Here is a 15,174-nt window from a genome sequence, read left to right as displayed (position 1 = left end):
GTGGAACAGTGTATATATTTCCTCATTTTTTTATGCTGTTGCTCATAAACACATCTAGAAATCTGGCTGTACCTCAGGAAAATGAAATTTAGAGTAGACAAGAAGTGAATAAATATTTACTCTTTTTTTAAAAAACAGATTTTAGTTTATAAATTAAAAAAGAAACACTGTTAAGCCTTTTTAAGGATGGAAATAATACAGATAAAATAAAAATGCATCTACCAAGTAGAGACTGATTTTAGAGAAGACTTTTTCCTCCCAGTTTGTTGAAATGTGTGAATGGGTCGGGCAATTATTGAGACTTTGAAAAATTTCTTAAGTTCCTAGTACCATCCTTTTCCCCAGAATATGGAACATTTTTTCCCTACTTAAGCTGAGGTTCCAGGAAATTTTAATTTAGAAGTCTTACTTAAGTAACTAAGTAGTACTGCTCAAAGCACTTCACATGATCACTAACAATGGATTCAGGTGAAATTTTTTTTTTAACCCACCCACACTTTGGACTATAAGCAAAAATGCATTTTGTGGAAGATGCTTATCTCTGTTTAAAACCAGATTATTAGTGGCACCTGGGTAGCTCAGTTGGTGAAGCATACAACTTTGGCTCAGGTCACAATCTTATGGCTCATGAGTTCAACCTCCTCATCTGAGCTGTCAGCCCAAAGCCTGGAGCCTACTTCAGATTCTGTGTCTCCTTCCCTCTCTGCCTCTCCTCTGCTCGCACTCTGTCTGTCTCTCTCTCAAAAATAAATATTTTTTTAAAAAGTATTATTAAAGGAGTTACTACACTAGTTGAAATTTTATGTTTGATTTATATAATTATAAATAAAATGCACATTTTAAGGGAAACCAGTTTTAATAGGCAGAAAATGAAGCTGCTCAAGCAATTTCATTAGATCCTGTGCCTTAAGGGTTGAGGTCAAAAAAAGGGCATTGCTGTTTTGTGATGACAGTATTTGCTACTGTCTCCTGTGGTGTTGTGTCCACGTGGGTGGTCCATAAATATAATTTGAAATGAAAATGATAGCAGACTCTTACTGTGGTAATTTAAAAGGCAGATTTGAATATGGACTATCAACACCTCCTACCCCATATTGGGTGAAGCTAACTAATTTTAGCTTTCTGGAATTTTATAACTAATAAGATCCAATTCTGGAGAATACATGTCATCCTTACCCTCAGACTCAAGCACATTAGGGCAGTGGCGTTAAAAAGAAAAACTATATGGCCTTTTTGTTTTATACTCTGAAGATTTGGGGGTGGAAAGTTAAGGATGTCAACTCTAAAATTTTGATAATTTTGATAGCCTTATTCAGAAAGTTACCCTGTTTGAGAAGTCCAACATTAAGTACTGGCTATTGCAGTTTACACACTTTTAGAAGATATTGACATAATCTTTTTACTAACACTGAGGATTACAGTCCCATTTGTCTTGAAGTTCTTTTTCTTTTTATGTTTTTTATTTGTTTTTGAGAGACAGAGAGACAGTGTGAGCAGGAGAGAGTCAGAGAAAGAGGGAGACACAGAATCTGAAGCAGGCTCCAGGCTCTGAGCTGGCTGTCAGCACAGAGCCCGACATGGGACTAGAACCCACAAACCATGAGATCATGACCTGAGCCGAAGCCGGATGCTCAACCTACTGAGCCACCCAGGTGCCCCTATCTTGAAGTTCTAAGATAAATTTATAGATGTCTTAAACTTCCATATGATCATTTAATTTTACTTACCTGTTATTCCTGTGTTTTTTCACTTAAATGTTTATTGATGTCTACTATGTGTCATACACTATTCTAAGTATTAGTGATACAACAGTGAACAAAACAGTCAGATATTACTGTCCTCATGAGGCTTACTTAGTAGAAGGGACAAATAAGTATGTCAAATGTTAAGTATTATAGAGACAAAGGGCTAAAGGAGAGTGAGTGGTTCCCATAAGGAGGGATGATTGGAAATTTTGAGTAGAAAGGCTATTATTACTGACTGAGAAGCTGTCATTTGAGCAAAATGGCCTTAAACAAGTGAGGAGCAAAGGCAGCTATCTGAGGAAAAGCATTCTAGACCTAGGTAACAGCAAGTGCAGAGTGGGAGTATGCTGGAGGAGGTAGAGGAACAGGAAGTGGTCCAGTTTAAGGACTTGAGCTCTGACTTTCAGGTGCAAGATTTTGAGCAGAACAATGACATGATGTTCTCAAGGGGTCACTTTGATTACTGTGTTGCATATAGGCCAGGGCATGGGACACTTTTTCTGTAAAGGATAAGATAGTAAATATTTTTTACTCTGTGGGGCACACTGTTTAACTCTGCCCCTGCAGCATGACAGCTGCCATAGACAATACATGATAGGTGGCTGTGGCCGTGTTCCAGTAAAACTTCTAAAAACAGATGACGGGCTAAATGTAACTCTGGGGTTATAATTTGCCAAACCTTGAGATAGCCCATAATAAGCCCAAGGACATAAACAGGTTGACAGGAAGCTTTTGCAGTAATCCAAGGGAGAGCTTGTGGTGCTGCAGGTAGCAGGAAGTGGTCAGATGCTGCTGTATTTTGAAGGTAGAACCAGTAGGATTTGCTGAGGAATCTAGTATAGATAGGAGAGTAAAAGGAGTCAGAGGTGGTGCTTATGTGTTTTTTTTTTTTTAATGTTTGTTTATTTTGACATAGGGCACCATGAGAGTAGGGAAGAGGTGGGGAGAGGCAGGGGGAGGGAAAGAGAGACTCCCAAGCAGGCTCCACACTGTCAGCACCCCCATGATGCCTATTTTTTTTAGTATTTTAATTAGCTAACATTACTTAATATTTTATATTTACTTATTAGGTACTATCTAGAATAATTATCTTTAAAACCAATATTTGCAGCTATTAAGGCTATACATTTTTTTTCCTTGAGCCTGTTTGACTTTGTTTGGTTTATGGTATTTCTTCATAAATTGGGAACTAGTAAGATAATTTATTAACTTCTTAGTCCCATGGTTAGTCATTGTGCATTTTCTCGTTAGATTTCCTTTACAGCTGAGAGCAGGTGTGGTATGTGGTATGTGGAGTTAGGACATTACCTCATGGTCAAGAAAGCAAGCAAAATAAAGATGTGAGCCTGTTAGCTATCTACGTGTAGTTCTAAATAAGATCTATCAATCCAGTGAAAATAATACACAGAGCCTACCTTATTTTGGTAAATGTTTAAAATGAATAGGTCTTAGAGTGCCTGGGTGGCTCATTGAGTTAAGCGTCCAACTTTTGATTTTGGCTCAGGTCATGATCTCACAGTTTGTGGGATTGAGCCCCATGTCAGGCTGTGGGCTGACACCACAGAGCCTGCTTGGGATTCTCTCTCTCCTTCTCTCTCTGCCCCTCCCCTGTTCGCTCTTGTGTGCTTTCTCTCCCTTTCTCCCTCCCTCTTCCTCCCTGCCTTCCTCTTTCTCTCTGTCTCTCTCTCTCTCCCTCTCTCCCAGTTTCTCTCCCTCTCTCTCAAAACAAACATGAAAAAAATTAAAATGACTAGTTCTTGTAAAGAGAATACAAACTTTATATGGCCTTGGACTATACTTACCGACTTCATTATGTCTCACATTCCCACCATTCTTCAAAGCAGTTCCCTTCAGTCCACCCTTTCTGCACACCTAGTCATTTGCTAAGGGATGCAGCTGATAGCCAGATAGGCCCTCAGCTCTCACCTGAATAACATCTCACATGAATTGCTGTACTTTTTAACCAGTGCTCCACTCTAATCCACACTACACAGTGCTCTCGGCGTAATTGTTCTGAAGCGGTGATTATCAAATTTACGCATGCATCTGAGTCTCCAAAAGGCTTGTTAAACATAAATTGCAAAATTTTTGATTCAGTGAATCTGAGGTAAGACTCCAGAATTTTCTGAGGGTTCTGGTCTAGGAGCTGCAGTGTGGAAAACACTATTCTAAAGTTCTCTGATAATGCCGTTCTTTCAGTGGAAACCTTAAGTGCCTCTCTCCTTATCGTCTGACAGATTCAGTCTAGGATTGGTGGACTACCACTATTTAATCCATCCTTCAGTTATGTAGCTTTTTTTTCATACATTTTCTGAACATGGCCATCTTTTCTACCTTTACTTTTTAACTATTTGTTCTTGAAATGTCACAAATAGTTTCTGCGTCATCTTGCCCATTTTCATCACCCAGAATCCTATCTGATGTTTACTTCAAACCTGACCTTCTGTTTTGAACCTTCAGACATGTGTGATCTCTTTTTTCCTTTGAATTCTTAATAACATTTACTTGTTATCACATTACCTTACTCTGTCTTAATTTATAGTCATTTATATATCTCATTTCTCTTCTACTCTTTCTTAAATAATGTCTCTGCCCAATATGGGGCTTCAGTTCATTACCTCTAGATCAAGAGTCACATGTTCTACCAACTAAGCCAGCCAGGAACGCCTGTTCTACTATTTTATAGGAATATAGCTCCTTCAGGTTAAGAAAATGTTATGTAAGTATATTTTTTCTGTCTCCTTCAAAACAACAATTTGTAGAATTAAACTTTTTTGTTTTTTTCTTTCTCTTGTTAAAATATATTATTAAAGTATCATAAAATACTAATATACCTAGCATCTTGTAGCTTACTTTATCTGTTGAATGAAATCTATTGTACCGTCTAAGTAACTACTGACTTCCTTTTCTTATTTGGTTCAAATGCTGCTCATCTATAACGGAATAATTTCTATTCATTGGACTTTTGATGCATTATAAGCCATACCTTTTTTCTTGATTTCCTCCTCCATGCCTCTAGACATGCTTTGTATGAAATACACATCAGGAAACACCTGTATATCTGAAAACTATTTTGCCCTCAATTGATATAAATGGTGGGTTGTTTGGTTGTGCTTAGAATTCTGTGTAAGAAGTTATTTCTTTCAGAAGTTCAAAGGCATTGCATCATCTTCTGTCTTTCATTTTTAACTGGTGAGAGATCTAATGCCAATCCATTTCTTCTTTTGAAGCTAACTTGGTAAGTTCTCTTTTCTCCACTTTCCCTTGGGGAACTTCTGTTCATTAGTTGCAGGATATTTTCATTTGATCATTTGTCTTATCCATAGTTCATATTTTATGCCTTCTGTTTTACTCTGGATTCTTAAGTATGTATTCAGCTTTATCTTCAGACTATATCCTGAATTTTTTATTTCGTATAACAAAGTCTTATTTTGCTCAAGTACTTTATTGTTTTGTCTTTTTCAAACATCTTTGTTTTATGGATATAATATCTTCTTCAATATCTGAAGGTTTTATAAATTATTTGTAATGGTTTCCTTTAAATAAAATCACAATTCTGTTTGTCTTGGAATGATTCTGTTTATCTTGTTCTTCCTCCTTCAGGCTGATATTTTCTATATATACCTGATGATATATTCATATTTATGTTAATTTGTATTTAATTGTCGGGAACTAGAAAGCCTCATCATGGGAATTCTGTGACTGAGGTTTCTTCTAGTGATCCCTTAATTACATTTTATAATAAATAGGAGGCAAACCAGTTGTTTTACTGGAAAGCTTTTAAATGTGGTTTTTCATCTTCCAGATTATGGTTGAAATCTCTCATCACCTGATGGCCTTCTTCCCATTCTATTTGCTGTTACAAGATTGCTCCTGGCTTTATCCCTCTACTCTAACTTTAATGAGGTCCTGGGAAGGACAAGAAACAAATGACTGTGCCCAGTCTGTCATCTTGAACCAAAAAGCTTTGTTCTCAACAGATTGAAATAGTCCTTCATGGTTAAGTACTGTAAATTTATAATATTTTGCTTGACAGATAATAAGTTTGAGAATTCACAGCTTTATTCAATTTAAATCTGCCCATCAAATATTACCATACATTGGAGATCACCATCTATATTTGGCTTCAGATAACTGAACAGACATGAAACTAATGTATTAGCTGTGAATTTATTAATTTACCATAGGAGACATAACTATCAAAGAAACTAGAGGCTTGGGGTTAGTGAACTCTCACCAGAGAGAAGGAATCTGTATGGAAAATCAAATTTATAGTCACATAGCTTCTAAGTAGGCATGGAGTCAGAAAGAGGGCCTCATTGATCTTATTGGCTGGTAAAATCCAGCTGAGAGAGCCTAATGTATTTTGTCCATTGTCAAATGAGGTTGCCATTCAGACCAGGAAATTAGGTATTGACCAGAGCATCATTTTTCTTAGATTTTGCTTGAGATCCCAAGAGTCTCTTGATATCAGTGTTCTTTTTTTCTAGGTGATGATAAAAGTTCAACTAAGAATAGTGAAGTTAATTAGGTATAAGCTTTGTAAGTTCTCTGGAATCTATGCCAAAGCCAGTCTGGGTAATTTGTGAAATTTATCAGCCACGAATATGCAGATTCTTGCTTAAGGTTTCTAACTCCTAAAGCATCAGTCTTTTGTTTCTTTAAACAATCACGTGTAGATTTCTCTCTGTTTTTAGTTTTCAGAAGGTCAGTCTATCCTACCATAGTATACCTCGGGCAGACACTATCTTATTATTACTTACAAAGAAACTGATACTCCTTTTTCTATATCCAACTGTAATATTTTCTACTATACCCACTAAACTATTCTTTTTACATGAAAAAAATTAAGTAGTGGAAAACAGTTGTTTTCTATTTCTTTTTTTATTTGACTATCCATGGACAATTACGACTAATAGATAGTAAATCTGATTAATTTAGAATTTACTAATAAGTTTGTGACTATTTCTATAGGTTATATGCTAATGCTTACCTTTGTAACTCCTTTTATAAATTTTATATGGCCAGTGAGTAACACAAATTAAATTAGGAACATTCTTTCTTGGAGCACTGCATAATTTGGCACCTTTGAAATTTCTTTTAAAAAATTCTTTTTAACATTTATTTATTTTTGAGAAACAGAGAGAGAGCATGAATCAGAGAGGAGCAGAGGGAGAGAGAGAGACATAGAATCTAAAGCAGGCTCCAGGCTCTGTGCTGACAGCTTGAACCCACGCGGTACTTGAACCCACGACCCACAAGATCATGACCTGAGCTGAAGTCAGACACTTAACCTGCTGAGCCACCCAGACGCCCTGCATCTTTGAAATATCTTAAACTTACTTTACTTACTTAAACAAACTCAACACATGTTATACTGGTTCTTGAAAAAAAATCACTATAAAATTCATGCTTAGTGTTAAACATCTGCCAAGTGCTGTCTTTATTAACCTCATATAGTTTGTGTATTCATAAAATATAATTAAACTATTTCCCTTAGAGGTTTTTTTTTGATGTTCGTCAGTTCTTTCTTTCCATTTTACTTGTCTCCTCCAGTGAAATTTAACAAACTATTGATTTAACTGTATGCTATATGTTAATTTTTTTAAAAATTTATTTTATTTATTTTAAAAAGAGCTAGTGAGTGGGAGAAGGGCAGAAGGGGAGAGAGAGAGAGAGAAAGAGAGAGAGAGAGAGGGAGAGAAAATCTTAAGCAGGCTCCACAGAGCTCTATCCCACGACCCTGGGATCGTGACTTGAGCAAAAATCAAGAGTCAGACCCTCAACCAACTGAGCCACAAAGGCACCCCCATTTGTTAAATTTTAAGATAAATATACAGCTTTGGTTTTTATTACATATTTTAAATTTTTTCTGCCCTTTTTAAATTATATATATTGCTATTATCTCAAGCTTCTTATGTGTATATATTTCATATGCTATAAGTCCATTGACAATAAAACAGTGATTAACTGGGATTTACTTCCAAAATCTTTCAGTCCTTTCTGAAAGTTTTTCTATCCTGACAGCTCATGTTTTCACTCAGCTTGTCTCCTGACTTAGTGAACCTCTGTCTACTCTCAATCCCCTCTGCCAGTCTACACTCCATTCATGTTACTCTCTTTCTTAAAATCATTTGATAAATAATTCCTAATCATATCACAATGAAGTCAAGCTCCTTAGCCTGTGTAGAGTTAGGATTTACATGTGTATATTAAGTATTCAGTAGTATCAAGACCCTAATCAGAAATCAGAGTTAGCATAATCAGGGGGCAACCATGAGAAATGAAGTGGCGTTCTCAATGGTCCAGTCTTCTGCCAGCTTTCTTGTCAGACAAAATATTTGCTTTAAAGTTCATTCTCCACAGTACCTGAATTTTCTCAAAGGTCTCCTCTATATATGCATATGTATCATAAGGATTCATTTTATAAATAAAGTACAAATATAGATTATAATTAATTGAGTTGATTTTAGGTGAAGGTATAACATGATGACTTAATTGTGGCTTAAATCAACACATGTTTTAAAAATATATTTAAAGTAGAAGATGTGATTTATCATAGTTAATGACCAAAGTTATCTTAGTGGCAGTCAGCATACATTAACAATGACATAATGGGCATGCCTAGGTGGCTCAGTTGTTTCAGTGTCTGACCTCAGCTCAGGTCATGATCTCGTGGCTCATGAGTTTGAGCCGCACATCGGGCTCTGTGCTGCCAGCTGCTTTGGATTCTGTGTCTCTGTCTGTCTCTCTGCCCCTCCCCTGCTTGCTTGCTCTCTCTTTCTCTCAAAAATAAATAGACATTAAAAAAATGACATAGGAAATAATTTAAAAGGAAACAGGAAATATATAATATAAAATTTATTAGATATATTTATAATGGTTGCTGTTACATGAAAAAATAGAGATTTAATTGCACTTTCTGTTATTTGATGATAAGTGAGAAGAGATGGAATGGAGGAAGGGTAGACTACAATGTCAATATTCAAAAGTATTTTATTTTATTCATGTACTCCAGATACCCTTTCTTGGCTCTTAATTTTGATCTTTTTTGTGTTGCCACCCTGTTGTCAGAAAAATTTTTTTATCTGAACCCCTATTTTAATTTTTCATTGTTAAGTCTTTAGTTTAATCAGACCTTTAATATGTCCTTTTGAGGAACAACAGAAGTTTCCTGAACACTTTTGAATTTAGAACACAGTCCTTAAATGAAACATCCAGTGATTTAAATTTACTTTGAAGGTCAAACCAAGTTCAAAATACTTAATTATAGGGGCACCAGGGTGGCCCAGTTTGTTAAGCATTAACTCTTGATTTCAGCTCAGGTCATGATGGCACAGTTCACGGGATCAAGCTCTGCTTCGGGCTCTGTGCTGAGGGTAGAGCTTTCTTGGAATTCTCTCTGTCTCTTCCTCTGTCCTCTACCCGACTTGCACTCTTTCTTTCTAAAATTAAAAAAAAAATTAAAATATTTAATTATAATTTTTTAGATAACTGTAGAAATTTAGCCATAGATCTCCTAGATATCCATGATTCTGATAAACAGCTGGAAGATGGCAGATGGTGAGGAGAATAGGCCCCCTCTGTTGATTGAGTGTGAAATCATCACTTGAATATAAAATATATGCATGCACTTATTAACCAAAACTCTTGTGTGGACATATACCACTTTATATCAATATAAACATAATGATATATACATTACAGATAAAAATAGCTATGAAGAGTTGTTATATACTCAATATGTGTATGGATTTATGGCCTAGTGTCATTTTTCAACAACAAAGCAGAACACTAACCATGACTACCTTTTAATCATATTTTAGAAGGATTGTGTCAAATCTACAACCTTAAAAAATGGTAAACATGTAAAATAGTGTGATAGGAAAAACCGGATATGTTTTTTTGTGGTGGGCAAAAGAATCAGTGGTGGGAAGCAAAGTTAAAATGTCACTGAATGGTTTATTAGACCTCTGGGAAAAATAAGTTGATTTGACTTGCTTCTGCCATTTTAGCCTGTTTTATAATCCCTGTTTTGGCCCTGAGATTTCTAAGTCAGTGATGTTTTGACTTCCAAAATATCTTAAAGTATGGAAATGAGTAATAGAACTTTTATTTTTTAAGTTTAGAATATTGTAGCAATGTTGAGAAGGTTGAAATACTTTTTTCAAACATGTTTATACTTGTAGGGTTAAGTTCATATAATACTTAAACCATGGAAGTTACTGTTCTTGTTTTGAAATAATTGTTAACATCCATTTTTTGCACAAGTCCCAGCCTGTCCCTCTCTTCATTTTTGAAACACTCAAATGGATTATTTTTATTTAAAAGTATATTACTGACTAGCAAATATCATATTACTGAATTATACACATTCAAATTTTACCAAATCCATTTATGTCTGAATTTGTAACTGAACCAACATGAATTCTCTCCTTGGTGAGTTTGAAAGTGCACCGGGTTGAGTTGTCACACAAAGAAGACTTTCATTTGCAACAAATAAGGAGATTGTGGGGAATGGCTCTCAAATCGGTGACTTCCCAAGAAAGGGTGAATGAGTACCTTTTGTTTAAGGTTAGGATGAAAAAAAAATAAGAGTAGGATGAATAATTAATTAGATAGGGAAACTTGTCGTCCTAGAGGACATAGGACACAAGAAGCATAAGGTCCTGCATGAACCTTAAGAAAACATGTCTATACATATGTTATCTGTAATGTAAATAGGCTGAGTCTCCTCCTTGGGCAGAGGTTTTAGTATTATAATGAAGTAAAGGTAATTGCTGGTTATTCCAGGGACCACTTCTTGGTCCATCTGCGCAGGCACAAGTCAAAGTTTAGCTCAAATGGTCTGGGTGGTCTGGTCTGGTGGGAGTTCTTGTCAGGGCAGTCACCATTACCTGAGGGGTGGTTTCCAGTTTCATTTGCCTGAATTAAGAGGTAAGCCAGAAAGAAGAGCTTAAGGAAAAACATAAGACAGAGATTAGAGGTCAGGTCTTGGGGTCTAGGTGGTGACACTTTGACTATAGAGACATAAAAATAATAAACATAGACAAAATAGTCATGATACTAATGCCTAACCCATTATTTTCTTTTCTACTATTGGACATACACTTTAAAAATCTTTAGGGGCACCTGGGTGGCTCACTCAGTTGAACGCCCAACTTTGGCTCAGGTCATGATCTCACAGTTCATGAATTCAAGCCCCACATCAGGCTCTGTGCTGACAGATCAGCGCCTGGAGCCTGCTTCAGATTCTTTGTCTCCCTCTCTCTCTGCCCCTCCCCTGCTCACACTCTGTCTCTGTCTCTCAAAAATAAATAGTAAAATAAATTTTTAAAACATCTTCATATTAGTTGTTTTTCTTAAGACCACTTGAGCCACTCTTAAGTATGTTCTTTATCATGGGTTCAGTTATACCTTGAAGAGGGGAGGATAAAAAAAGAAAATTAATATTAACTGCCACTTTGCATGGAGATTTTGGTATACCTTATTTGGTCTTTAGAAATATGTTGATCTCTGCATTGTGCAAGCATAGTCTCAATAGTTCACATTAGCCCATTCACATGGCAGAGAAGTGGCCAAATGATATTCGGCCACACTAAATTTGTCAGACACCAGAGTCTGGGCTCTTGTTCACCATACTGGACATTTTTGTTATACTTCATTTTCAAGACATATGCAAGTGTCTTGTTTTGACATCTTTGGAATCTTGTCAGATTTTAGTTAAATTAGAAAAGGTATTTTTTAGCAATACAATTTTTTAAATAAAACAGCCCTATAAAAATTTTTAGCTTACTTTGGCATTTATATTAAATATGAATGCCAGGTACACCAATAGGTACTTTGGAGTCCTCAAGCTTATCTAACGGGAAAAGTGACAAATTGAATACAGGCATACCTCGCTTTATTGTGCTTTGCTTTAGTGCACTTTGCAGATATTGCATTGTTTACAAATTGAAGGTTTGCAGCAACTCTAAGCAAGTCTGTTGGTGCCATTTTTACAACAGTATTTGTTCAGTTCATTTCTATGTCTCATTTTATAATTCTCCCAAAATCCCAACTTTTTTATTATTATCCTATTTGTTATGGTGATCTGTCATCAGTGATTATGAGTTGCTGAAAGCTTGGGTGATGTTAGATTTTAGCAATAAAGTATTGTTAATTAAGGTATGTATATTGTTTATTTAGACATAATGCTATTGCACACTGAGTAGACCGCAGTTTAGTATAAACATAACTTTTATATGCACTGGGAAGACAGGAAATTCATTGATTTGCTTTATTGCAGTATTCGCTTTATTGAGGTGATCTAGAACCTAACCCGCAATATCTGTGAGGTATGCCTGTAACTCTGTTACTTTGAGGCAAGGTCTGTAACAGAGGTGAGAATACAATATTGTGGGAGCGGAGGAAGTGACTGATGACTCTCCTCTCTGGGATTCTCCTCTGTTGGACTGAGCTCTCATCTCAGCACCACACCCAGCTCTAATCATGGGTGCTGATAACCATAGGACAGGAGAGAAACATTTGTTCAGACACTGCTGCTTGAAGCCTTTTTGGTTTTTGATAGAGAGCTTTTAACATTCCTTGTAGACTTTTCTGTTGAGAAAGAGAGCATAAAATATGAAGAAGGCCTTGATGGGGGGATCAGTAGATCATCATTAGATAGGGGTCCTGCTTATGAAAGGAAGAGATTGCTTCTATATTAAACTGCATGTTCCTCTGCCAGAAAAAAAGATTGCTTTGTCCAGTTTGGTATTGAGCAATTCAGAAATAAAGTTTGAAGTACAATGGAAGGGATTAGAGTAGGTAAGATTCAGATGATCTGTATAAGTAGGTAACATATCTAAAATTTGACCTAACAAATCTTGTACTTGCGTAAACTATAACCTAAAGGCTACTTTCAGAAAACCATGTGATAGCCCCCAAATAAAATGTATTAGAACCCTTGTATAATAAATTGGGCTACAGATTTCCCAGCTCTATTTTGTGTTTATAGCATTTATTGATAAGAGAATTTGTAAAATTAGAAATCAACAGTGTATTTATTTTCTTAGTCAGCTATAGAATATGATATTGGTCTCCTAATTGCATGTGAAATTTCTTCCCATTGTCAATTTTGGTTAAAATATGCATAAATTATAATCTTTTTTTGTAATTAATAGACTGAAAAGTTGCCTTGTAAGACAAGGATTTTCTTCTGTAATGAATAAAGGCCCTCTGAAGTTCAGAAGATTAGGATCCTCTATTAGCTGTAGCATATATAATTTTTCAATCAGACACATTATATTATGCTGCCCCAGCCTCATCTGAATGGTTTTAATAAACAAATATTTCCTTAGATATTATTTATTAGATATATGTGTATATGGAGAGAAGACTCTGTAAGCTAATGGAGATACTTTGGATAAAACTAGTATGGAGTCTGACACAAATGTTAAATAACCAATCTCTTTAAGAGTTATGTTCTTCTTTTTGAGAGAGAAAGGTATATGAATGATTTGAGTGTATGATTTATTTTTAGTTCAAGTTTTAAATACTAATCTAAAATTCAAACAGTAAGCATGTTAGTAAATAATTTTGTATTTAAAAAAGCATCAGCCTTTTCAATAGCATTCTTAAAAAGAAAATAAATAAATCTCAAAAAACTCTCAACTTTGAGCTATACTAAAAATTGGATTACTTTGTTTTATCTTCATCAGAACTTTTATCTGTTTTGTTTTAGCACATGTCTGGCACTCCAGGTTAAAATGCTTTTTCTTGGGGTGCCTGGGTGGCTCAGTAAGCTAAGCCTCCGACTTTGACTCAGGTCATGATCTCACGTTCGTGGGTTCAAGCCCTGCGTCGGGCTCTGTGCTGATTAAGCTCAGAGCCTGGAGCCTGCTTCAGATTCTGTGTTTCCCCCTCTCTCTCTGTGCCCCTCCCCCTCTCATGCTTTGTTTCGCTCTGTATCAAAAATAAATAAAAAACATTAAAAAAAGAAATTTAAAAAATAAAATGCTTTTTCTTTTTCAAGTTAAACTAGGCAATATATATATATATTTTTTATACTTAAAAGCCAGAATTACATTGGTGGCATTCATTTTTTTTAAATGTCCTCTTATTTGGTAATTTAACAGATTTATTTGAAGAAAGATCTAGATTTCAATCCTATCTCTAACACTTTACTGACCTTGGTCATTGTTTGGTTAATAATCTTTTAGATAAAGTATTAATAGTCCATTTCAAGAAAGAAAATACCTCATTATCGTCCTTTATTTGCTTTTATAGATCAGTGTACTGTTACCCGGACATACCTGTTCCTTCACAAATTCTGGTTCTTCAGTGCAGCATACTATTTTGGCAACTGGGCCTTTCTTGGGGTAAGTACCAGTGTCACACCTAGGGATGATTTGATCCTTAATTTCCCATTTGTATCACACTAATGACATTGGATATTATATTCATTACTTTCTGAATGATTTTAGATATAAGAACTAACATATAACTTATTTAAATTTACAGGTATTCTTGATTGGATTAATTGTATCCTGTTGTAAAGGGAAGAAATCCGTCATTGAAGGAGTAGATGAAGATGATTCAGACATAAGTGATGACGAGCCCTCTGTCTATTCTGTTTGACAGCCACAGTCTCGCATTTTAAAAGGCTGACTGAACGTCTGTTATGCATTTTTAAAGTGTTAAACTAACATTAAGATGAACTGACTAGCTTTCATCAAAAATGGGAGCATGGCTATTAAAAAAACTATATTTTTTATGTTATCTGAGGTAACATTGTATCATAGATTAACATTTAAAATTGCTATAATAATTCTATGTAAATATAAAACTATGGATTTTGTGAAGAAATGTTTGTGGAAATTTTTTTTCTCTAGTGTATAATAGTGTTGAAGTGATTAAAAATCTTCCAGAACTAATATTCCCTTTTGTCACTTTTTAAAAACATAATAAATCAAAGGTATCTGTGCCTTTGGGTCTCTAGAGTAATGTGGATTCCTGAAGTGTCTATAACTGATTGTCTAAAAATAATACTCACAATATAGCTGATAAACAAATGTTAGTCCCCTCTGCAACTTGTTTTCTATTTGGTACATTAAATCAGTAGTGCCATTCAAATATATTTCATGAACAGATTTCAAGCTACCTAGCACTGTAAGACCATGGTATTCCAAGATGTGTTACATTGTTCAGATATTAACCTATTAGAGATATCTTACCACCTCTACAATATTTAAGGCATATACATTGTTGTAGGTAGCTAACCTCAAAATTTCCCTTCCAACATAAATGTGAGTGTTGTCAAGAAGAATTAATCTTGAAAAAAAACTCAGTTTACTGATTTTTATTTATTTTTTAAGGTAGTTTATTGTCAAATTAGTTTCCATACAACACCCAGTGCGCTTCCCCACAAGTGCCCTCCTCCATCACC

General features: G+C 35.3%; 1 protein-coding gene and 1 long non-coding RNA gene across 2 annotated transcripts in view; one reads left to right on the top strand and one right to left on the bottom strand.

Moving 5' to 3' along the window:
• The window catches only part of LMBRD1 (LMBR1 domain containing 1), a 110,336-nt gene extending 95,624 nt beyond the window's left edge, over positions 1-14,712 (top strand). Inside the window, exons 15-16 of the mRNA XM_029943558.1 lie at positions 14,016-14,107; positions 14,250-14,712. Coding sequence (XP_029799418.1) covers positions 14,016-14,107; positions 14,250-14,366 — 209 coding nt within the window. The 3' untranslated portion in view covers positions 14,367-14,712. The remainder of the gene's footprint in view (positions 1-14,015; positions 14,108-14,249) is intronic.
• Positions 9,175-15,174, bottom strand: part of LOC115295565 — a 16,790-nt gene continuing 10,790 nt past the window's right edge. The window contains exon 3 of the long non-coding RNA XR_003910471.1: positions 9,175-9,190. This is a non-coding gene — a long non-coding RNA (uncharacterized LOC115295565). The remainder of the gene's footprint in view (positions 9,191-15,174) is intronic.

This window comes from Suricata suricatta, chromosome 7, assembly GCF_006229205.1.
Source record: "Suricata suricatta isolate VVHF042 chromosome 7, meerkat_22Aug2017_6uvM2_HiC, whole genome shotgun sequence".
NCBI classification, from domain to species: domain Eukaryota; kingdom Metazoa; phylum Chordata; class Mammalia; order Carnivora; family Herpestidae; genus Suricata; species Suricata suricatta.
This window is presented reverse-complemented; position numbering and strand designations above follow the sequence as displayed.